Source organism: Haliotis rufescens, unplaced genomic scaffold (genome assembly GCF_023055435.1).
Source record: "Haliotis rufescens isolate VD_foot unplaced genomic scaffold, xgHalRufe1.0.p SCAF_4, whole genome shotgun sequence".
NCBI lineage: Eukaryota > Metazoa > Mollusca > Gastropoda > Lepetellida > Haliotidae > Haliotis > Haliotis rufescens.
Window position 1 is genome coordinate 56,055,767 of NW_025964112.1, and position 27,473 is coordinate 56,083,239.

Below are 27,473 nucleotides of genomic sequence, written 5' to 3' on the forward strand. Positions count from 1 at the left end.
TTATTCCTCAGGCTACCCATGACGACAAAACGAGGCCGGCACTGACCCCGTAGACGACGACGTATAGGCGCATTACTTGAGGCTGACGAAGTGGTCCTCCCGCTGCGTTCAACGTCGATGAGATGTATGTATAAATCTGCCATTTTTAACTATTGCTGTTAATATAGATAAAAATCTATTATTCCTCATTCCTCAGTGATTGAACGGTGTAAGCCCGTGGCCTTATAAATTGCATCATTCATTCACGGGGGACAGTCATATAGTTCCGTGTTTCGAATAGGTTATTTTATATAAGAATATATATTAGATTTTAAGAAAAAAAGTGAAGAAAAATCGTAAAAAATGACAACGCAACCGAGAAACTTGACTGAGGTCAATCATATGGTGCAGTGCTTTTATAGTTTATTAATTTCATTCTGCACGCTTGGACTTGAACCCAGTTAGCGTATTCAGTTCACGGACTCAGATAAAAAAGAAGCATATAAGTGCATGAGATGTTGTAACGTTTCCGTGAAGATACTACACCGTTATCAAGCAAGTGAGTCACTTAAATAATAAATAATAATATAAATAATAATTCCTCAAAGATTTCTCAGTTTATGTTAAGGGATGAATGTCAAATTACATTATTATTTCATACTGTAAAATGTCGGGACATGAAGGAAAGTAAATCCGTCAACACTGCCATGCAACATTGATGTTTCATAACGTCCTACAAACTGAACTGTTATACAACACAGTGCACCATACCTGGGCCTTTTACCTGCAGACACTTTACGGCTAACCTAGTTACTTTTGTGCCAAGTCAAAGGACAGTCTGTGATAAGGGGCGGGGGTAGCTTAGTGGTTAAAGCGCTCGCTCGTCACGCCGAACCCTGGGTTCGATTCCCAACATGGTTACAATGTCTGAAGCCAATTTCTAGTGTCCCCCGCTGTGATATTGCTGGAATACTGCTTGCTAAAAGCGGCATAAACTCATACTCACTCACTCACTCACTGATAGTCATACAGCAGTTTGTTTGTTTGTTTGTATTCCAGCTATATGACGGCGGTCTGTAAATAATCGAGTCTTGACCCAACAATCCATCGATTGACATCATGAGCATCGATCCATACACTTGGGATCAATGACATGCATCAACCAAGTCAGCGTGCCTGATCACCCGATCCCGTTAGTCGCCTCTTACGACAAGCATAGTCGCCCTTTACGGCAAGCATGGGTTGCTGAAGACCTATTCTACCCTGGATGTTCATGGGTCTCATACAGCAGTGTTTTAATTGCGGCATCCCTGCTGGGTGTGTGAGTGAGCCTTTTTGCTTTTATCACCGCTTTTAACAGTATTTCGGTTATTTAAGTCTGGAAGCCTAATGTGAGGGAAAGCCCGAAATGATGTAAGTCTTGGACGTTTAACACTTTGGTGAAACCCACGAGCACGGATATGGTGCTTACAAATTTAAGAATTGACCTTCACTTTGTGTGAGTTCATTGGAGTATGAACCTTCATAGAGTGAGGGCCAAACTGTATGAACGCCCGAGCTTGCGAGTCGATACACTACGATAGTTTAGATGTGCATTTCTTCGTTTGTTCATTAGGATAGGCCGTAGCGAGGATATTCGTGAACAATCATGCAGTCGCGCTCTCTGACATTTCTCAATGTATACTGAAACGATGAGACCAAGAATAAAGGTTCTAAATGATCAGAAAGAACGCTTATGTATGTTTTCGTGCTAGGGAATTCCCAGGGGTTTCCCCTGGAATGTGGAAGAAGTCCGTCAGTGTTTACGTCATTTCAAGAACACGGTCTCGTGAAAAACGTATGAACGTCAAATTGTGTCGTTCATACACTTATGAACGTCAATTTCGCGGTCATGTGACCGACCTCTCGTCCAATGGAAAAGCCGTATATCGTGTAAACTTCAAATTAAAAAATTATATAAAAATATGAAAAAAATGGTAAAATTTGAAATTCGACAAATTAATGGTATGTAAAATATGTTTTGAAGAAGACATCACTAATTTCGACACCTTCTGTCCCGCGACATGCACCTAGCTTGGGATATAACACATACATTCTACTTCTCTCATACCTCAACTAAGAACAGTTACAGTACCAGGCTCGGTGACTTGGTGATTTGCCTGTCATCGTACCCCGACTGCGTTTGACGTTGCTCATAAAATCAACCACTAATTTGACTGGTCCAGGCACAAGCATTTACGGGCCGTCGTGCTGTATGGAGGTTTTCACGTGTGTTTTGGAATGGTAAATATACTGTTTCGGGAGAAAAACGTTGAATAAACAAACAAACAAAAAAGTATAAGTGCATGGGATGTGGTGATCCGTCTTTCATACAGAACATGCGAACATGTATTTGTTCTCACTATACCATATTAATTAACCACACACTTTTGAGCAAGGGAGATAGTTCTATGGATATACACCTTCTTGTTACAATGAATGCGACGTATCGGTTATAGCTACAAGTACACTTAGTGGGTCACTGGCTTAAATAATAATAGTTTGAAAAATAATTCCACAAATATGGAATCTGATCCCGCAAGACTAGTAATCTCGCTAAATTGTTTCGTAACTTATATGTTCAAAGTTGCCAAAACTTGTAAAATGTCTCAGCTATACCCACGTTAGACGTAGACTATTGTTTATCTTAGACTATTGTATTGATAACGATAACAATTATCCCAGTAGTATCGACAGATATCCTATGGTTCATCCTGGCTTGAGTGCCGATTGACAAGGGCGACGCCATGTTTGTTTGTAAACACTGAAAGTAGTACCGACCTGACCTTTCATTCCATATTTGCATCTTTATACGCCATCGGATACCGTTTTTATCCTTTGGCTTTATCCTGCCGAGAACCTACCCATGAAATGATATTTTTGAATATTGGAAATGCCCTCATGTGGAACATAAATGTGAAAATATAATTGATTCTTACATTTTGATGGGACCCTTGAAGATCCGGGGTAGAATAGGTCTTCAAAAACCCATGCTTCTCGTAAGAAGCTGACCTTGTTGATACATGTCATCGCATCCCAAGTGCGTGGATCGATGCTCATGATGTCAATCACTGAATTGGCTGGTCCAGACTTGATTATTTACAGACCGCCGTCATATAGCTGGAATATTGCTGCGTGCGGCGTTAAACAACAAAAAACAAAAAAAACAAAAAACATTTTGATGGCCTACTCACATTATGAGTTCTATAAAATTATTCAGGGGTTATATTTAAAGATACAACAGTTGTGTAACTCGAAACATTAAATACGTTTTGTCCAGATAGTTGGTTCAGTCGAATATTGATTTTAGAATACTCAGCTATTTATAGTTAGAAATCGTTTCTGAGGCATTTCCTTACTATCAACATATTCTTTGCTCGAAGCGACATCCGATACAGATTTTATCTTACATAACCTATTGAACATATGTGTCCATGTTTCTATTATTATGTTATCAACCAGAGGGGATATAATTAGGTTCGCCAAAGCCAGCATATGAAATATTCCCACAAGGCGGACCCCGTTGATATAAACAACGGTTGCCTCACATAAGCTGAAGATCAATCAATATCTCTGACGAACAGCACGGTGTACTAGCTAATAACGAGTCGTCTCGTTACCAACCAGAACTAACATATATCCTCATCCTCAAGATTATTATTTGAACTAATGTGTATTTGATAAATAGAATTACAGAGACAAATCTCCAAATTCAAAGTCATGTGATTTCTATGGCTATCCGAAGGCAGGTGTTGCACGTGCGTCTTATCACTTGTGAACCTCAGCTCAGTGACCTAGATTTCGTCTCACCAATAAACCAACGCAAACACTGGCCACTCCGAGGTAGCGAGGCTGGAATTTGACCTGAGGTACGTGCGGTGTCGTGGTGTTTGTTAATTTTTTATACCGTTATAAGTACGAATGTAAATCACACATTCGTCTTGTGCATGTGGACGTTTATGTACGCTACAGCAATAATCTGTGCCCTCCAGATATAGATCGCAGTGTCGGCTGTTTCAGGGATTGGTTTTGTATTTGAAAGGGTTCTTGCACAGGTTGTAGCAGAATGAACCACAGTAAGTCTTCATACTCACGAGTAAATGTGTCTGACCTATTTAAACAGTAACTACTTAGTAGAGGTTTGGTTATTGGCGTGAATAAATACGTGACCCTAAACACCGTATGATTCATATATATATATATATATATATGATATATAATACTTATAATGATATTCATATATCATATAAACGACGGGAGATACTATATATGATATACATTATTATATATATTATCTAATTTAGTAAACATGATCTCAAATGATATGTATAATATTATATTGCCCAGATATACTTCATCGTACAGCTGACATGATATTCATGATGTTATATTAGCCTAGATATACTAAATCGTTAATTGATATAATATTCATGATGTTATGTAACGCCTAGATGTACTTCAGCGTACAGCTGACATGATATTCATGATGTTATATAACGCCTAGATGTACTACACCGTACAACTGACATGATATTCATGATGTTATGTAACGCCTAGATATACTTCATCGTACAGACGACATGATATTCATGATGTTATATAACGCCTAGATATACTTCATCGTACAGCTGACATGATATTCATGATGTTATACGACGCCTAGATATCCTTCATCGTACAGTTGACATGATATTCATGATGTTATATGACGCCTAGATATACTTCATCGTACAGACATGATATTCATGATGTTATACAACGCCTTGATATACCTCATTATACAGCTGACATGATATTCATGATGTTATACAACGCTTAGATATACCTCATCGTACAGCTGACATGATATTCATGATGTTATACAACGCCTAGATATACTTCATCGTCCATCTGACATGATATTCATGATGTTATATAACGCATAGATATACTTCATCGTACAGACGACATGATATTCATGATGTTATGTAATGCCTAGATATACTTCATCGTATAGCTGACATGATATTCATGATGTTATGTAACGCCTACATATACTTCATCGTACAGACGACATGATATTCATGATGTTATATAACGCATAGATATACTTCATCGTACAGTTGACATGATATTCATGATGTTATATAACACCTTGATATACTTCATCGTACAGACGACATGATATTCATGATGTTATGTAATGCCTAGATATACTTCATCGTACAGACGACATGATATTCATGATGTTATATAACGCCTAGATATACTTCATCGTCCATCTGACATGATATTCATGATGTTATATAACGCATAGATATACTTCATCGTACAGTTGACATGATATTCATGATGTTATATGACACCTTTATATACTTCATCGTACAGACGACATGATATTCATGATGTTATGTAATGCCTAGATATACTTCATCGTACAGACGACATGATATTCATGATGTTATATAACGCCTAGATATAATTCATCGTACAGACAACATGATATTCATGATGTTATACAACGCCTTGATATACCTCATTATACAGCTGACATGATATTCATGATGTTATACAACGCCTAGATATACCTCATTATACAGCTGACATGATATTCATGATGTTATATAACGCATAGATATACTTCATCGTACAGACGACATGATATTCATGATGTTATGTAATGCCTAGATATACTTCATCGTACAGACGACATGATATTCATGATGTTATGTAACGCCTAGATATACTTCATCGTCCATCTGACATGATATTCATGATGTTATATAACGCATAGATATACTTCATCGTACAGTTGACATGATATTCATGATGTTATATAACACCTTGATATACTTCATCGTACAGACGACATGATATTCATGATGTTATGTAATGCCTAGATATACTTCATCGTACAGACGACATGATATTCATGATGTTATATAACGCATAGATATACTTCATCGTACAGCTGACATGATATTCATGATGTTATATAACGACTAGATATGCTTCATTGTACAGACGACATGCTATTCATGATGTTATATATCGCCAAGATATACTTCATCGTACAGTTGACATGATATTCATGATGTTATGTAACGCCTAGATATACTTCATCGTATAGCTAACATGATATTCATGTTATATAACGCCTAGATATACCTAATCGTATAGTTGACATGATATTCATGATGTTATATAACGCCTAGATATACTTCATCGTACAGACGACATGATATTCATGATGTTAAATAACGCCTAGATATACTTCATCGTACAGCTGACATGATATTCATGATGTTATATAACGCCTACATATACTTCATCGTACAGAAGACATGATATTCATGATGTTATATATCGCCTAGATATACTTCATCGTACAGCTGACATGATATTCATGATGTTATATAACGCCTACATATACTTCAGCGTACAGCTGACATGATATTCATGATGTTATATAACGCCTAGATATACTTCACCGTACAACTGACATGATATTCATGATGTTATGTAACGCCTAGATGTACTTCATCGTACAGCTGACATGATATTAATGATGTTATATAACGCCAAGATATACTTCATCGTACAGACGACATGATATTCATGATGTTATATATCGCCTAGATATACTTCATCGTACAGACGGCATGATATTCATGATGTTATATATGGCCTAGATATACTTCATCGTACAGACGACATGATATTCATGATGTTATATATTGCCTAGATATACTTCATCGTACAGACGACATGCTATTCGTGATGTTATATAACGCCTAGATGTACTTAATTGTATAGGTGACATGATGTTCAAAATCGTAGTCAACCTGATATATAATCGTATATCCGATGAGATATAATTATTAATCACTGCCTACACTCCACTCGACCTTCACCGTTCTGAAATGGGATTACCCTTCCGGAGTCACGTGAGCCCCTCAACCCCACCCCACCCCCTTCCTCCTGTCATCATATATCGCCGGGGACATCCTTCAGGTCCTTGTTTTTCTTCTGCACTTCGCCCTCAGGAGAGTTCAACACAGGTTACTCACGCTCAAGCTCACTTGAATCGTTTATAACAGTACATGACGCCCCCGCTATATACCGCGTGCAAAAGTAGTACAAGTTGTGGTTCATAATGCGTGCACTGATATTTATTTATAAATTACATATTTAGTTCATGAATAGATGATTATTGTGACACAATAGGTCCCCAGCACCCTATACCTGTCTGCCTGTGTTGATTCCGGGACATATTAGAGGTCCCCAGCACCCTATACCTGTCTGCCTGTGTTTATTCCGGGACAGATTAAAGGTCCCCAGCACCCTATACCTGTCTGCCTGTGTTTATTCCGGGACAGATTATAGGTCCCCAGCACCCTATACCTGTCTGCCTGTGTTTATTCCGGGACAGATTATAGGTCCCCAGCACCCTATACCTGTCTGCTTGTGTTTATTCCGGGACAGATTATAGGTCCCCCGCACCCTATACCTGTCTGTATGTGTTTATTCCGGGACAGATTATAGGTCCCCAGCACCCTATACCTGTCTGCCTGTGTTTATTCCGGGACAGATTTTAGGTCCCCAGCACCCTATACCTGTCTGTCTGTGTTTATTCCGGGACAGATTTTAGGTCCCCAGCACCCTATACCTGTCTGCCTGTGTTTATTCCGGGACAGATTATAGGTCCCCAGCACCCTATACCTGTCTGCCTGTGTTCATTCCGGGACAGATTATAGGTCCCCAGCACCCTATACCTGTCTGCCTGTGTTTATTCCGGGACAGATTATAGGTCCCCAGCACCCTATACCTGTCTGCCTGTGTTTATTCCGGGAGAGACTGTTGGCCCCCAGCACCCTATACCTGTCTGTCTGTGTTTATTCCGGGACAGACTGTAGGCCCCCAGCACCCAATACCTGTCTGTCTGTGTTTATTCCGGGACAGACTGTTGGCCCCCAGCACCCTATACCTGTCTGCCTGTGTTTATTCCGGGACAGACTGTTGGCCCCCAGCACCCTATACCTGTCTGTCTGTGTTTATTCCGGGACAGATTATAGGCCCCCAGCACCCTATACCTGTCTGCCTGTGTTTATTCCGGGACAGATTATAGGTCTCCAGCACCCAATACCTGTCTGCCTGTGTTTATTCCGGGACAGATTATAGGTCCCCAGCACCCTATACCTGTCTGCCTGTGTTTATTCCGGGACAGATTATAGGTCCCCAGCACCCTATACCTGTCTGCCTGTGTTTATTCCGGGACAGATTATAGGTCCCCAGCACCCTATACCTGTCTGCCTGTGTTTATTCCGGGACAGATTATAGGTCTCCAGCACCCTATACCTGTCTGCCTGTGTTTATTCCGGGACAGATTATAGGTCCCCAGCACCCTATACCTGTCTGTCTGTGTTTATTCCGGGACAGACTGTTGGCCCCCAGCACCCTTTACCTGTCTGTCTGTGTTTATTCCGGGACAGACTGTTGGCCCCTAGCACCCTATACCTGTCTGCCTGTGTTTATTCCGGGACAGACTGTTGGCCCCCAGCACCCTATACCTGTCTGCCTGTGTTTATTCCGGGACAGACTGTTGGCCCCCAGCACCCTTTACCTGTCTGTCTGTGTTTATTCCGGGACAGACTGTTGGCCCCCAGCACCCTATACTTGTCTGCCTGTGTTTATTCCGGGACAGATTATAGGTCTCCAGCACCCAATACCTGTCTGTCTGTGTTTATTCCGGGACAGACTGTTGGCCCCCAGCACCCTATACCTGTCTGTCTGTGTTTATTCCGGGACAGATTTTAGGCCCCCAGCACCCTATACCTGTCTGCCTGTGTTTATTCCGGGACAGATTATAGGTCCCCAGCACCCTATACCTGTCTGCCTGTGTTTATTCCGGGACAGATTATAGGTCCCCAGCACCCTATACCTGTCTGCCTGTGTTTATTCCGGGACAGATTATAGGTCTCCAGCACCCAATACCTGTCTGCCTGTGTTTATTCCGGGACAGATTATAGGTCTCCAGCACCCTATACCTGTCTGCCTGTGTGGATTCCGGGACAGATTATAGGTCTCCAGCACCCTATACCTGTCTGCCTGTGTTTATTCCGGGACAGATTATAGGTCTCCAGCACCCTATACCTGTCTGCCTGTGTTTATTCCGGGACAGACTGTTGGCCCCCAGCACCCTATACCTGTCTGCCTGTGTTTATTCCGGGACAGACTGTTGGCCCCCAGCACCCTTTACCTGTCTGTCTGTGTTTATTCCGGGACAGACTGTTGGCCCCCAGCACCCTATACTTGTCTGCCTGTGTTTATTCCGGGACAGATTATAGGTCTCCAGCACCCAATACCTGTCTGTCTGTGTTTATTCCGGGACAGACTGTTGGCTCCCAGCACCCTATACCTGTCTGCCTGTGTTTATTCCGGGACAGACTGTTGGCTCCCAGCACCCAATACCTGTCTGTCTGTGTTTATTCCGGGACAGACTGTTGGCCCCCAGCACCCTATACCTGTCTGTCTGTGTTTATTCCGGGACAGATTTTAGGCCCCCAGCACCCTATACCTGTCTGCCTGTGTTTATTCCGGGACAGATTATAGGTCCCCAGCACCCTATACCTGTCTGCCTGTGTTTATTCCGGGACAGATTATAGGCCCCCAGCACCCTATACCTGTCTGTCTGTGTTTATTCCGGGACAGATTATAGGCCCCCAGCACCCTATACCTGTCTGCCTGTGTTTATTCCGGGACAGATTATAGGTCTCCAGCACCCTATACCTGTCTGCCTGTGTTTATTCCGGGACAGATTATAGGCCACCAGCACCCTATACCTGTCTGCCTGTGTTTATTCCGGGACAGATTATAGGTCTCCAGCACCCTATACCTGTCTGCCTGTGTTTATTCCGGGACAGATGATAGGTCTCCAGCACCCTATACTTGTCTGCCTGTGTTTATTCCGGGACAGACTGTAGGCCCCCAGCACCCCATATTTAATCTGTCTGTGGGGGACACCGGGGCAGGTCCCCACCGCCTAATGCATGACGCCAGAGCCGACTAGAATGACTAGTCGGGTGGTTCCACTGTGTGACCTGGCTGAGTGTAGGCCATTGTCACTCATGCTGTCAACCACTGGTTTGCCTGGTCCGGATTCTAGTATTTACAGGGACGTCTTATTATTGCTGGAAGATTGATGACTTTGGTTTTAAACAATATTCATTCACTCATTTACCCAGTCGCCCCTTAAGACGTATGTCATTTAGAGTATTGTGTTGCTAAACGTTGTGATCGAAATACGTGTTACATTCACATCTTGCTCTCTATATCCATAGCCTTTCATCCATAACCTCTATTGTCAATTCAACGTGTATGTAATAGCTTTATATATCTATTATAACCATAATTCGTGCAGTCTCACCAGTCGTGTTAATAGCCTCTTGACATTTGCCATTTTTAAATAATACAAATCCAATGTGTACGAGCCTTTAGCATCTGACTAGGTGCAGACAAGGTGCCCCTCACGGCCAACACCTTGCTTCATGATAACATCTAATTACAGATCGTAGAGACGTCAGACGGAGAAACAACGGCATGACATCGGCAGCCACGAAGGTAAGTGACAGACTGTGGTTGATGAGGATGGTCGATAGTTTCCATCGATAGCCTCGGGTCTAGTTTGCGGTTACTTGCTGAATCTGATGATGTGTTCACCATCACACCATCTGAGTCAGTCCGTGACTCCATTAATCCTTTGTATCGATACTGAACATCACGATGTCGTACAACCAACCATTGCTATATGCTGTGATATTGTGATAAACCGTTAGAACTGTACTGGATCCTACTCCACAGTGAAATCCGTTTTTACTTTTGGGCGAATTAAGGTCAAGGAAGTCGTAATACACGTGAATAAGTAGCTGTACACATTGAAAACAAGAAATAGCGTATGATACATGGGTCATTGCAAATATATATATGTGTTTGCTTACGGCTACGATGTCCTGTTGTTGATGTGAGCCAGAGATATGTATGTCAACTTCAAGGTGTAACATTCAAAGGTGTGCATAATTTAGAGGGTTACGGTAGACATGGTGGTATGAAGTGATGCAACTAAAGTGGTCAGTGTGTATGCAGGTCGTGGTCAAATCCCAGACTTTCCCCAACTGTGATCCCTGGTCATAACGGTTTTCGGTTGCAACGAGTGGTCAACGACCTTCGTGACGTCCATACCATACTAATCTGGACAGACTGTGATATAACAGCTGTGAAATACACAGCTCACTCAATGTACCTACCCGAGAAGAATGATCGTGGTGGCATGGGAAACACACGTGAGTGTCCACACACTAGCATCTCAGTGGGTATAATTTGTCCACGAACATTGGCGCCCAGCCTATATTTGGCCTAACAGGTTGAATTGTAACTATAACCCTGCAGCAAAAGGATCACAGTGCCCGTACTAAGGGTCCTGATGGGTTTTAATGCTTAACGTAAAACACACTTAAAACACTATCGTACACGTAAAATTCATCTTTTTTTATGCTTATTGTAAAATACCAAAAAACAACTGCTTAACGTAAATAAATAATTTACTGCTTATGGTCAAATGATTAAAATGGTCAAAAACTGTCTGTCTTCACGACCCAAATGCTTCGCCACAGAAAGCAGGCTGCGCAACTGACGCAGGGGACCCGTCTAGAATGTTTAGCGATTTGCGATTTTACCAGGTATTAAAAATATGAATTGTCAGGATAAAACGAAAGCAGAATTATAAGTCCCATGTCCCTCCATGGCCGATTTAGGAATGTTTCACGACGATTTTATTAAAAAAAGAAGAAACAATTACTGCTTAATGTAAAAGTACCCAATTTTTTCCTGCTTACTGCTTATGCGACCCACCCATCAGGACCCTCCTGGCGATGTTGCTCCTCGTGTTAGGGATCTGTGGTCACTCAGTTCATTTAGCTCACTTGAACATATTAAACAAAGTGAAAGTGTTCTATGACGTAGTGACTAAAATACACCCCTTGTACATTGGCTACAGATGAAGAACGAAAGGATCGACCTGAATATACATACGCAGCTCCTTCAGTACCAATGGCGACTTTTATCATATAACCATGTTATTTGATTACATTATTTCAACAAAAATTATAACATTCATTGACTAATGTTTGGCTGACAAACCCAAATTGTTTCCTGAATTATGTGCTAGCATTATTGAATCTGTGCATTCCCCCTTTTCCACGACGGTGTGCATTCCCCTTTTCCAGAAATCTGTGCATTCCCCTTTTCAAGAAAGCTGTACATTCCCATTTTCCGGAAATCTGTGCATTCCCCTTTTCAAGAAAGCTGTGAATTTCCCTTTTCCAGAAATCTGTGCATTCCCCTTTTCCAGAAAGCTGTGCATTCCCCTTTTCCAGAAAGCTGTGCATTCCCCTTTTTCCAGAAATCTGTAAATTCCCCATTTCCAGAAAGCTGTGCATTCCCCTTTTCCAGAAATCTGTGCATTCCCCTTTTCGAGAAATCTGTGCATTCCCCTTTTCCAGAAAGCTGTACATTCCCCTTTTCCAGAAATCTGTGCATTCCCCTTTTCCAGAAATCTGTGCATTCCCCTTTTACAGAAATCTGTAAATTCCCCTTTTACAGAAATCTGTAAATTCCCCTTTTCCAGAAAGCTGTGCATTCCCCTTTTCCAGAAATCTGTGCATTCCCCTTTTCCAGAAATCTGTGCATTCCCCTTTTCCAGAAAGCTGTACATTCCCCCTTTCCAGAAATCTGTGCATTCCCCTTTTCCAGATTGCTGTGCATTCCCCTTTCGCAGACATTTGTGCATTCCCCCTTTCCAGAGAGATGCACAATCCCCTTCATTTGTCAAATCGTCGTACACACAGATTATATTCCAGGCCGGGACGACGTAAACAGAATAACCTACTACGCGTTCAGCCAACCATGATGGTCCATATATGGAAAAACATTGACGTCGTCATTTTATATGTATATATTGTCGAAAACGTCCATTTAACCACAGAGAGTTCCGCAGGCGTTGATACTTGAGCCTCCGTTCCTTTTCAATCTGCTTTGAGTGTACCGTTATTGAGTTTACAGAGCGGCGGGGAGACGCATGACAAACCAATATTATGTGGACACTTCACCCGTCAGCATTGAACAATGCTGAAGGACAGATAATATACGTCAAACCCAGAGTACGCTTGTACTCGATCTATTTTCGAGCGAAATCGTTTCGTATTACCGAAATGAATTTTCTCATAATGTAACAGTGCACAATTAGTCAGCAAGGATTGTAAGAAATAGCATTTTAGCCCACGAGTAAAAAGTACCTATGTTTCAACTATGTGGCGGGGGTGGGGTTGGGGGTTTTGGGAGGGGGGGGAGAGAGATTCTACAACGTATCGGTCACATCACGGCGTGCCAGCTCTATGTGCCTCAGGTTATGCAGTTCGTGGACGTTTTTTATTTGGTGACATCCCCACCACATTGTCAGCACCAAACAAAAAACTTACTTCAGCGGATCCTGGCACAACCAAGGGAGACAATTCTTCACAGTAATTTGTGGAGCCTTAGATGAATGGTGCACCCTTTCCGCAGCCACGTGATATATGGCTGTACACACACGGGACATACTAAATAAGTTTATTTTAATAACCATAATCACACATGTACATGACACTATTATCGTTGCTAGCAAGCATGTGCACATATTCAAGACTGAAAAGACAATTTTGTATTCAGGAATTTAAATAAGTATTTGCCATTGTTACAAACTGACTGTAAGTTCTTATAAATTGATTCACATAGGATATGTTGGGATATTGGGCCTATAAATATACATTATTATTGAGAACTGCTCAACGCTATGTAAGATGTGTTTGTGCGCTTCTTAAATATGTAAAAGTGGCAAATTCCAACCCTTGAGATGAAGGTACAAAATTCTATAGTAAGGCAAAGTTGGCATCAAGCCCAAGGTTCGAGATAGAGCTATCCATTTTGTATCCTCAATTCGAAATAAGCGGGCGCATTTATATGTAATTAAATAGTGAGGCGGTCGGGACAGAGAATAAGTTCGAGATATCGATACATTCGAGATAACGGGGTTCAGCACATAGCATGACAAATATGACTCGCATATCATCACACATGACTACTATTACCTTATCAAAACGTACAAAATATTATTTTTTTAAACCGATATCTCTTAGGACATACTAGTCTCACGATCTTCAAAATCGAAAACAAATTGAAACAAACGAAAGCTGTTTTAGTATATATTGGAATTTATGCTTTAGTTTGTCTTAGCATGACAAATATGACCCGCATATCAACACACATGACTACTATTACCTTATAACGTACAATATATATTTTTTAAAACCGATATATTTTAGGACATGCTAGTCTCACGATCTTCAAAATCGAAAACAAATTGAAACAAACGAAACCTGTTTTAGTAAAAAACGGAATTAATAATAATGGAATATGCTTTAACTTGTTTTTTTAGACGTACCAAACCTTCAATGGAAAGGAGGCGGAGCCTAATGAAACACAAGATGAGGTAAGGATGCATTGATTCTTTATCTTGGTTATCACTGGCATCCGGTTTGCCATATGCATTAAAGGTGCACGGGTGGTCTAGTGGGCTAAGGTTCCAGCGATTCCTTGCGCGGAGTTGTGTCCCTTACCTACACAAGGATTATGTGTTCATGGGTTTGAATCCAAGATTCTGCCTGTGTATGATCCCTGGTATGTGAGCATTTTACCCGTTATAGTGGGTTTCACCGAGGCCCAGGGTGTCAACGGCTTGCCTCGTTTTGGAGCTTCTCTGGCCCAGCAAACAGACAAGCCGTGATTCACCTGAATAGTTTACAACAGAATGCAATATCTGTAGAATATGTGAAACATCTTGTGAAATATGCACGTCAACATTTTTTATAATTCTAAAATAATTTGTTACGGTAATCTGCTACCTGTCACGAAGGGAAACACTATTAAATAGTATTTTGTTAGTTCATCGAGGGGAGGTCGGGTAGCCGAGTGGTTAAAGCGTTCGCTCGTCAGGCCGAGGACCCGGGTTCGATTCCCGACATGGGTACAATGTGTGAAGCTCATTTCTGGTGTCCCCCGTCGTGATATTGCTGGAATATTGCTAAAATTGGCGTAAAACAATACTCACTCACTCACTAGTTCATAGAGCCGCATCTCTTCAGGCATCCCCTATCATCAGGCTGACATGCTTGACATGACTAAATACTGTTTAAGGGGGCGTTAAACCAAATGAACTCACTCACTCATACCAGACAGTCTGGTACTGTTTAGTTTTTAGGAAGATTGGAAGATTGGGGTGTAACGCCACTTTGAAACAATGGCAATGTATTTTACTGTGGAGTAAAGTGTGTCCCTCTTCCAGAGTGATGTGAAGACAAGGAGTAAAGCGGTGCGGGAACGGGAAGACATCTTTCTGTGGTCCGGCGGCATCGCCTTCATTGTCATCCTCATCGGCATCATCTTCGGCATAGGTAACAGCACAGCTAACTGATTCCTCGGAGTCACCACCATCTTTTTTTTAGTTTGTTCTGTATGAGTTTATGATGAGACTCAGATGAAAATAAAGAGCTACAAAGTCACTTCCGCGTAAATTACAGCTGCCCTACCAAAGACCCCCATATCATCGATCCCAATTGCGTGGATCGATGCTCATGGTATTAATCACTGGATTGTCTGGTCCAGACTCGATTATTTACAGACCGCCGTCATATAGCTGGAATATTGCTGAGTGCGGCGTTAAACAAACAACCAACCATCCAAAGACCCCAAAAGTAAACAAAAAGCCTCTCCAGAAACTGGTAAACACCTATTTTCGGATTACTATACATACATATAAACTGCGTGAAATTATTTGATACTCGGGGCGGTCGGGTAGCCTAGTGGTTAAAGCGTTCGCTCATCAAGCCGAAGACCCGGGTACGATTCCCGACATGTGTACTATGTGTGAAGCCAATTTCTGGTGTCCCCCGCCGTGATATTGCTGGAATATTTCTAAAAGCGGCGTAAAACCGTACTCACTCACTCACTCACTATTTGATACTCACGAGAAATACACATTGATTCTTCATCTTTCACTCAGGCCACGCTAGACACTGGGATGCACAATCAGGACACACGCACAACACCAGCGCCACCTCACGGGAGAGGTTCCTCCCAGAACCATTTGTACCGGAACCTGGCGTAAAAGGGAGGTAAGTAGAAATGACAAGTTCGTGTGAGCACATAGGCCTACCTGTGGCTCAAGTTATGTAAGCCATGCTGCCACTACTACACGTCACTCTTAATCTTTCAGCAGTTGTCATGCATTGTCTAACACCTTTAGCGTAAATAACCTATGGCTGTTCATTCCTCGCCCTTAAATTCTGTTTGTTTGTTGTTTGTTGTTTAACGACGCACTCAGCACTATTCCAGCTATTTGACGGCGGTCTGTAAATAATCGAATCTGGACCATACAATCCAGTGATTGATATCATGAGCATCGAGTCTGACCACCCGGTCCATTAGTCAACAAATGCATAAGGTACGACCTTGAGAGAGAGTGATCCCCACCCTACTACTTCTATGTTTTAAATAAGCTGTCTGACCCCTCCCCCAGGTACGGCGTTGAGCCTGACTCCCGGTGGTACTACTGGAAGCTCCCCCCGGACAGAGTGACCCCCTACACACAACTGTTTGCCTGGCTCTGCTACATCGGACACCAGGTTTTGACTTGGACGGTCCTGTACATCGCACAACACCACAAGGTATTCTACCTTGACACTGGAGAAAGCTTGATTCTGATTGGTTAAAAAGAGGTTTCCTTTTTTCGACGGAAACCCCTTTTAAATATACTAAGCTTTTCATACAAAAAACGCGCGTATGAATACATCGATAGCCTACATATCGATTCATTAAAAATGGCTACCGATCGTGAAAGCGCTCGGTTGCAAATTAAAATAAGAGGTATCTACTCTACAGTGGGACGACATCAAATTTCGAAACACACTTAGTTGATCGCCTACATACCCAGTCTTCACGTTATCAGTCCCGCCTCCGTGGTCTAGTTGATTGAGCGTCTGCCTAGAGAACAGAAGATCGGTGGTTCGATCCCCGGCCGCGTCATACAAAAAGACGTTAAAAGATGGTACTTGTTGTTACCCTGCCTGGAGAACGACATAAGGGGTTAAAACAAGGACTGTTCGGCTCGGAGACAGTGTATTGTGTCTGAGTGGGGTGCACTATAAAAGTGACGTTAGCCCGGGCAAGTACAAGCAGCCACGTACATACTCCTGTGCATACAGGTAGCTATATAAGTGCAATAGACCAGAACGCGACGAAAACCCCACCTCATCTCACTAAACAGGTGTTCACTGGTGGCATGGCAAACGTCCTCAAGGGGTAATCTTAACAATGTTTATATCGAATCACGTTCCCAATCTTTAATTGCAACGAAACGACGGAAGCCGTTGGAAACGTCTCGGTGAAGTTGATATGGAGTTACACACGCATTAGGCACGTGTGATGGCGTGAAGAAACCGTGTAGTTTTTTGGGTATTCTTTCATGTAAAAACACCTCAAGTTTGCAAAATTGCCTGATCACAGCGCATTCTACTTTTAGCCATTATCAGATTCATGGTACTAAACTCGATTGTTCTGCTGTATAAGATATGTTGTACTTCTATCATTGTCAAATGAATCTTCTATTCTAGGCACAGGTGACGAAGTCCCAACGTTACAGCACCCGACTCACCAAGTGGAACTATATTTCCTTCGGTCTCCATGTATTCTTCCACCTTCTCCATCTTGCGCAGACGCACACGACGTATGACGCTCTTGCCTCCGATGTGTCTATTGCCAGCTCTCAAAGTAAGCCATCTTGCCAGTTTAGCTCGATCCCTGGCATGGTCGAACGTTTTATGCGTGTATTGGATATTGTAGGATTTCCCTTCAGGCCGTGCAATTTGCGGTGCAGGGATATGTCCTGAAACTGTCTGGATTCCTAGAGCATGGGAATCCAAGATTCGTTATAACTATGATCCTTGGTTTTTCAGCATAGTATTACCTGTTCACATTAAGCTGATACGCCGTTTAAATTTCAAAAAACTATTTTATGATGCGTTAAACATAACTCACTCATTTTGCAAACTAATTTATTGATAGGGGCTGTGTCTTCACAATATTCTTGTGATGAAGGGTCGTTCGATTGTGAAAACGAAGATCCACTATGGCTCTAACGTGTGAAGGCTTAGTGTCTCCTGCTGTGATATTGCTGCAAAATTGCTTAACGCGGCATATAAACTCTCTCACTCACTAATGTAAAACAATGAACCATAGTGGACTTTTATGACTGATACATTGCCCATCAGTACGACCATGGCTGATACATCTCATCAATACGACCATGACTGCTGTACATTGCCCATCAACACGACCATGACTGATGTACATTGCCCATCAATACAACCAGGACTGATGTACATTGCTCTTCTAAACGACCATCACTGATGTACATTGTCCATCAATACGACCATGACTGATGTACATTGCTCATCAATACGACCATGACTGATGTTCATTGCTCATCAATACGACCATGACTGATGTTCATTGTCCATCAATACGACCATGACTGATGTTCATTGGCCATCGATACGACCATGACTGATGTTCATTGTCCATCGATACGACCATGACTGATGTCCATTGTCCATCGACACGACCATGACTGATGTACATTGCTCATCAATACGATACATGACTGATGTACATTGCTCATCAATACGACCATGACTGATGTTCATTGTCCATCGATACGACCATGACTGATGTACATTGCTCATCGATACGACCATGACTGATGTTCATTGCCCATCGACACGACCATTACTGATGTACATTGCCCATCGACACGACCATGACTAATGTACATTGCCAACCAATTCGACCATGACTGATGTACATTGCCAATCAATACGACCATGACTCATGTACATTGCCAACCAATTCGACCATGACTGATGTACATTGCCCATCGACACGACCATGACTGATGTACAATGCTCACCAATACGACCATGACTGATGTACATTGCCCATCAACACGACCATGACTGATGTACATTGCCCATCGACACGACCATGACTGATGTACATTGTCCATCGACACGACCATGACTGATGTACATTGCCTATCGACACGACCATGACTGATACATTCCTCATCAATACGACCATGACTGATGTACATTGCCCATCGACACGACCATGACTGATGTACATTGCCCATCGACACGACCATGACTGATGTACACTGCCCATCGACACGACCATGACTGATGTACATTGCCCATCAATACGACCATGACTGATGTACATTGTCCATCGACACTACCATGACTGATGTACATCGCCCATCAATACGACCATGACTGATGTACATTGCCCATCAATACGACCATGACTGATGTACATTGCCCATCGACACGACCATGACTGATGTCCATTGTCCATCGACACGACCATGACTGATGTCCATTGTCCATCAATACGACCATGACTGATGTCCATTGTCCATCGACACGACCATGACTGATGTACATTGTCCATCAATGCGACCAGGACTGATGTCCATTGCCCATCGACACGACCATGACTGATGTACATTGCTCATCAATACGACCATGACTGGTGTACATTGCCCATCGACACGACCATGACTGATGTACATTGCCCATCAACACGACCATGACTGATGTACATTGCCAATCAAAACGACCATGACTGATGTTCATTGTCCATCAATACGACCATGACTGATGTACATTGCTCACCAATACGACCATGACTGATGTACATTACCCACCAATACGACCATGACTGATGTACATTGCCCATCGACACGACCATGACTGATGTACATTGCTCATCAATACGACCATGACTGATGTACATTACCCATCGACACGACCATGACTGATGTACATTACCCAAGAATACGACCATGACTGATGTACATGGTCACCAATACGACCATGACTGGTGTACATTGCTCACCAATACGACCATGACTGATGTACATTGCTCACCAATACGACCATGACTGATGTACATTGCCCATTGACACGACCATGACTGATGTCCATTGCTCACCAATACGACCATGACTGATGTACATTACCCACCAATACGACCATGACTGATGTACATTACCCAAGAATACGACCATGACTGATGTACATGGTCACCAATACGACCATGACTGGTGTACATTGCTCACCAATACGACCATGACTGATGTACATTGCTCACCAATACGACCATGACTGATGTACATTGCCCATTGACACGACCATGACTGATGTCCATTGCTCACCAATACGACCATGACTGATGTACATTACCCACCAATACGACCATGACTGATGTACATTGCCCATCGACACGACCATGACTGATGTACATTGCTCATCGACACGACCATGACTGATGTACATTGCCCACCAATACGACCATGACTGATGTACATTGCTCATCGACACGACCATGAATGATGTACATTGCTCATCGACACGACCATGACTGATGTCCATTGCTCACCAATACGACCATGACTGATGTACATTGCCCATCGACACGACCATGACTGATGTTCATTGCTCACCAATACGACCATGACTGATGTACATTACCCACCAATACGACCATGACTGATGTACATTGCCCATCGACACGACCATGACTGATGTACATTGCCCATCGACACGACCATGACTGATGTACATTGCTCACCAATACGACCATGACTGATGTACATTGCTCACCAATACGACCATGACTGATTCTAGTTGTTCACTCCAGGCTCCGTCGTCATGATTCTGGTGTTCATCATGTTGATCGAATATCGAGACCGGGGCATCGTCTTCCTCTGGCCCACTGACCTTCAGCAGGACAAGTTCAGCAAGAAACTCAGACTGGATCAGGCGGCCTTCACCTTCATCAGACGTTACCATGGTTACGCCTTTGCTTGGGGCGCCATCTATACGTTTTGGTACCACCCGATGGAAAACACATGGGGGCATGCCTTAGGGTTCTTCCACACTTGGATAATAATGCTGCAAGGTAGATATCTATGTGTTCGTGTGTTGGTCATCGATGCCGGCAACAGTTAGCCATACATGCTGTTATGATGTATCCGTCCTCATGGACACATTTGAGCTCTCTTTTAGTACGGAAACCGTTTTGGTCCAGAAAACCTCTTTCTAGACGATTGCTGTTTCGAATGTATATAAAATATATATTTCTGAGGTGAGGTGAAATTGGATTTAACGTCGCGTTCAAGATTATTGCACTTATATAGCGACGTGCATGCACGTTTCTGTGTGTGTGCGTGTGTCTGTGTGTGTGCGTGTCTGTGTGTGTGCGTGTGTCTGTGTGTGTGCGCGCGTGTGTCTGTGTGTGCGTGTGCGTGCGTGCGTATGGGTGTGTGCACGCGTGTGGCTACTTGTGCTAGTCCGGACTAAAGCCCAATTTATAGTTCTAACCCACTGAGATACCATGCCGCAATTTAACATGAATACCCCACTCAGACACAGTGTATTGACTCCATGCCAACCAGTCCTTGGTTTACCCCCTTCATGCAGAGCGCCATTCAGGGTTACAATAAATACCATCTTTTAACGTTCTTTAGTATGACGCGGTCAGGGATCGAACCCCCGACTTTCCGCTCTCCGGGCAGACGCTCTATCCACTAGACCACGGAGGCGGCCACGTATTTGACAGCGAATTATACCGTCCACACGTACATTAACGGGGTGCCACTGAATATCATACTTATGTGAGGCGAAGGGGTAGCCTAGTGGATAACGTGTTCGCATGTTCGCATGTTCGCATGTTCGCATGTTCGAATGCAGGGTTCGATTCCCTACATGTGTAGAATGTGTGAATCCATGTTTTCTGTCCCCGACGTGATGTTACTGGAATATTGCAAAAGCGGCGTAAAACCATCCTCACTCATGCGTATGTCTATCCGGTAGTTTCAGAGGATATGTTTTATGTTTTCATGTGTGGGTATGCGAGTGAGTGAGTATGGTTTTACGCCGCTTTTAGCAATATTCCAGCAATATCCCGACGGGGACACCAGAAATGGGCTTCACACATTGTACCCATGTCGGGAATGGAACCCGGGTCTTCGGCGTGACGAGCGAACGCTTTAACCACTCGGCTACCCGACCGCCCCTGTGTGGGTATGCAATGGAAAGATGTTTTTGATCACATATCCCCGTGTTTTGTCTTCCAGGCAGTTTGATTTATACCAACTTCCATCTTAACAAATACTGGCGGCTGCTTTTGGAGACCTGGGTCACACTCCACGGCACCGTGGTCGCCCTACAGACTGGAGGGCCGGATCTCCTTGGCACCAAGCTTTGGCCAATGTTCTGTTTTGGATTTTCCTTTCTCATTGTCGTGTCACAGGTGCGTGTGAATAGCATAACAAGCGTCCGTTTCATATAACTGTTTGATTGGCATTCTAGAAGTTGTGAGTAAGTAAGAAAAGGTACAACGTTATGTTTCTTGCAAAAAGCGACGATTCTATGTAGACTCTCCCACCGTCGTGGAGTGACAACAACCAAGTGTTTAGATGTATACTAGTATATGCATGATACGTTGTGATAAGCAGCCGATTAACATTGACAACAACGGTTAAAAGATAACAAGTAGCATACAGAGAATTGGATTACCCCTGTAGGGTATTACATCTCGTCTACCAATGAAGATCTAATCAAGCAATAGACTGTTTTAATTAATATCCAATCAGCTTGTCACAACTTTTTTATCCTTCTAATCCTTATCCTGATTGTACATCTGGCTTCTTCACCCACGTGCTTCATTTGTGTGATACTTGTTATCTGTTACCCGTTGTTGTCAATGTTGATCTGTTGCAACATGTCATAGATATGCACCTCTCATCGCTTGGTTGTTGTCACTCCAGCTTGAGGGGCGATCGGGTAGCCTAGTGGTTAAAGCGTTCGCTCGTCAGGCCGAGGACCCGGGTTCGATTCCCGATATGGGTACAATGTGTGACGCCCATTTCTGGTGTCCCCCGCCGTGATATTGCTGAATATTGCTTAAAGCGGCGTATAACCATACTCACTCACTCACTCACCCCAGCTTGAATGCAATAAACCAGAAGCTGTTATCCATAGTTGTACGTTTTCTTAGTCAAGGCAGCACTGGGAATATGTATAAAACGCTTATTGTGGAAAGCCCGCGTTGGGGGCTCTGCTTGTTGAAAAAACCTACATGTGTGTATTTACTGAGGGACATTACTCCGAACTTACGATTCGTTGATCTGAAATAATAAATTGCGAACTGTTATATTCACGAAGTTTGCAGCAAACAGTTATCTTAACAAGATCATGTTTCCTGTTTTGGGGCCTAACGGTCAAGGAAGGGTTCATCTCAAACAGAAATGTGTACGTCGTATCAAAGCCCTGTAGTGAGTGAGTGAGTGAGTGAGTTGGGTTTAACACCGCTTTTAACAGTATTCCAGTCATATTGCGGCGTGTCAGCTTAATGTGGGAGGAAAGCTCGAAGTGATGCAGGCCTCAGACGTTTACCACTTCAGTGAAACCCACGAGCACGGGTATGGTGCTGACAAACCTAGAAACATAATTGGGGCGAACCGGGATTCGAACCCGCAATTATAGGTTTCTGGCGTGCCCAAGGGACGCAACTCAGCACAGCGAATCGCGGCGCCTTAGAGGACTGGGCCACCCGTGTCCCCCTCAAAGCCCTGTAAATGAAAACAGATATGCACGACACTTTACAACTAATATCTCCTCGACCGCAATCCTGTCTGGATCGGTCAGATTAATATAAAAGGGTTGTCCATTCGCTTTGGTGCCATTTGCTTGCACAAAGCGATCTCAGCGCTACGACTATCGTAAGCCTATGTTAAGGTATGTGAGTCACGATCATCTTAGCGCTAAGATCGGTTTGTGCAAGTGGGCCCAGGACTGCTTAATATAATGTTAATCATAGCCACTAATTTTATTTGTGCATCTGGGCCATATACCCGACAGTACTATATCCCGACGGGGTCACAAGCTCCTAGCCTGACCAAATCGTGTTCGAAGGGAAGTTAAATATGAACAGGACTGTACTCATAAATAATGGTCTTCAATTACCGTCTCTATTTCAGATATTTTCGTTGCCGTTCTGGCGGAAGATCCATGCTGCATTTCGAGTTATCCCCCTTGCCATCTACATCGGCGTTATCCTGTACATGTACAGCTGGATCCCGGACGCTCAAGGTCGCACGTTCGTCAGACTCCAGGAGGTTGTCCGCATCCCCGCCGTGTATTATCTAGGTTTCATATACGCCTGGCTGCTGTTTTGGGGGCTTTTTAAGTTGGAGACGAAACTGAGAGACGTGAAGAAGAACCCGTCGACCTTGAAGAAGGCCGTCGGTCTTGTGTTCTCTTTCGTCATGTTTGTCATCTTCGTTGGGATAAGTGTCAGTATTCAGATGTATGACGTCCAGCAGGGGCTGATTATTATGATGATTATGCTAGTGTTTGTGTTCGTCACCGGCGTGTGCTTGGTGTGTGTGAGCATCAACCAGACACTGCCCAGCGTTCAAGTGACGAGAGACAAGAACGAGAGTAACAAGACGCCAGGCGGTGATCACAATGGTGTTGGTAACAACGTTACACACCGGCTGTAATAAACGTGTTATTGTATGCTAACAACGTTACACACCGGCTGTAATAAACGTGTTATTGTATGGTAACAACGTTACACACCGGCTGTAATAAACGTGTTATTGTATGCTAACAACGTTACACACCGGCTGTAATAAACGTGTTATTGTATGCTAACAAGTTTACACACCGGCTGTAATAAACGTGTTATTGTATGCTAACAACGTTACACACCGGCTGTAATAAACGTGTTATTGTATGGTAACAACATTACACACCGGCTGTAATAAACGTGTTATTGTATGGTAACAACGTTACACACCGGCTGTAATAAACGTGTTATTGTATGCTAACAACGTTACACACCGGCTGTAATAAACGTGTTATTGTATGCTAACAACTTTACACACCGGCTGTAATAAACGTGTTATTGTATGCTAACAACGTTACACACCGGCTGTAATAAACGTGTTATTGTATGGTAACAACGTTACACACCGGCTGTAATAAACGTGTTATTGTATGGTAACAACGTTACACACCGGCTGTAATAAACGTGTTATTGTATGGTAACAACGTTACACACCGGCTGTAATAAACGTGTTATTGTATGGTAACAACGTTACACACCGGCTGTAATAAACGTGTTATTGTATGGTAACAACGTTACACACCGGCTGTAATACACGTGTTATTGTATGGTAACAACGTTACACACCGGCTGTAATAAACGTGTTATTGTATGGTAACAACGTTACACACCGGCTGTAATAAACGTGTTATTGTATGGTAACAACATTACACACCGACTGTAATAAACGTGTTATTGTATGGTAACAACGTTACACACCGGCTGTAATAAACGTGTTATTGTATGGTAACAACGTTACACACCGGCTGTAATAAACGTGTTATTGTATGGTAACAACGTTACACACCGGCTGTAATAAACGTGTTATTGTATGGTAACAACGTTACACACCGGCTGTAATAAACGTGTTATTGTATGGTAACAACGTTACACACCGGCTGTAATAAACGTGTTATTGTATGGTAACAACATTACACACCGGCTGTAATAAACGTGTTATTGTATGCTAACATCATTACACACCGGCTGTAATAAACGTGTTATTGTATGGTAACAACGTTACACACCGGCTGTAATAAACGTGTTATTGTATGGTAACAACGTTACACACCGGCTGTAATAAACGTGTTATTGTATGCTAACAACATTACACACCGGCTGTAATAAACGTGTTATTGTATGCTAACAACGTTACACACCGGCTGTAATAAACGTGTTATTGTATGGTAACAACGTTACACACCGGCTGTAATAAACGTGTTATTGTATGCTAACAACGTTACACACCGGCTGTAATAAACGTGTTATTGTATGGTAACAACGTTACACACCGGCTGTAATAAACGTGTTATTGTATGGTAACAACGTTACACACCGGCTGTAATAAACGTGTTATTGTATGCTAACAACATTACACACCGGCTGTAATAAACGTGTTATTGTATGCTAACAACGTTACACACCGGCTGTAATAAACGTGTTATTGTATGCTAACAACGTTACACACCGGCTGTAATAAACGTGTTATTGTATGCTAACAACGTTACACACCGGCTGTAATAAACGTGTTATTGTATGCTAACAACATTACACACCGGCTGTAATAAACGTGTTATTGTATGCTAACAACGTTACACACCGGCTGTGATAAACGTGTTATTGTATGCTAACAACGTTACACACCGGCTGTAGTAAACGTGTTATTGTATGCTAACAACATTACACACCGGCTGTAATAAACGTGTTATTGTATGGTAACAACGTTACACACCGGCTGTAATAAACATGTTATTGTATGCTAACAACATTACACACCGGCTGTGATAAACGTGTTATTGTATGCTAACAACATTACACACCGGCTGTGATAAACATGTTATTGTATGCTAACAACATTACACACCGGCTGTAATAAACGTGTTATTGTATGCTAACAACGTTACACACCGGCTGTAATAAACGTGTTATTGTATGCTAACAACGTTACACACCGGCTGTAATAAACGTGTTATTGTATGCTAACAACGTTACACATGGCTGTAATAAACGTGTTATTGTATGCTAACAACATTACACACCGGCTGTAATAAACGTGTTATTGTATGCTAACAACGTTACACACCGGCTGTAATAAACGTGTTATTGTATGCTAACAACGTTACACACCGGCTGTAATAAACGTGTTATTGTATGCTAACAACATTACACACCGGCTGTAATAAACGTGTTATTGTATGCTAACAACGTTACACACCGGCTGTAATAAACGTGTTATTGTATGCTAACAACGTTACACACCGGCTGTGATAAACGTGTTATTGTATGCTAACAACATTACACACCGGCTGTGATAAACGTGTTATTGTATGCTAACAACGTTACACACCGGCTGTGATAAACGTGTTATTGTATGCTAACAACATTACACACCGGCTGTGATAAACGTGTTATTGTATGCTAACAACATTACACACCGGCTGTGATAAACGTGTTATTGTATGCTAACAACATTACACACCGGCTGTAATAAACGTGTTATTGTATGCTAACAACATTACACACCGGCTGTAATAAACATGTTATTGTATGCTAACAACGTTACACACCGGCTGTGATAAACATGTTTTTGTATG

General features: G+C 42.6%; 1 protein-coding gene across 5 annotated transcripts; it reads left to right on the forward strand.

Moving 5' to 3' along the window:
• LOC124114699 lies at window positions 1–27,473 on the forward strand. Of its 5 annotated transcripts, XM_048382311.1 has the most exons (11): window positions 1,207–1,304; window positions 10,565–10,617; window positions 14,525–14,578; window positions 15,431–15,539; window positions 16,148–16,259; window positions 16,664–16,811; window positions 17,757–17,913; window positions 20,905–21,165; window positions 22,343–22,518; window positions 24,248–24,746; window positions 24,835–27,473. In XM_048382311.1, exons 1-11 carry the CDS (start codon window positions 1,247–1,249, stop codon window positions 24,858–24,860), a joined length of 1,653 nt encoding a protein of 550 aa, XP_048238268.1. In that variant the 5' UTR covers window positions 1,207–1,246; the 3' UTR covers window positions 24,861–27,473. The 5 variants fall into 5 exon arrangements, with proteins under 5 accessions (XP_048238269.1, XP_048238270.1, XP_048238268.1 ...); XM_048382312.1 differs by lacking the exon at window positions 1,207–1,304 and adding an exon at window positions 1–124 and having other exon boundaries at window positions 24,248–27,473; XM_048382313.1 differs by having other exon boundaries at window positions 1,164–1,300; window positions 24,248–27,473.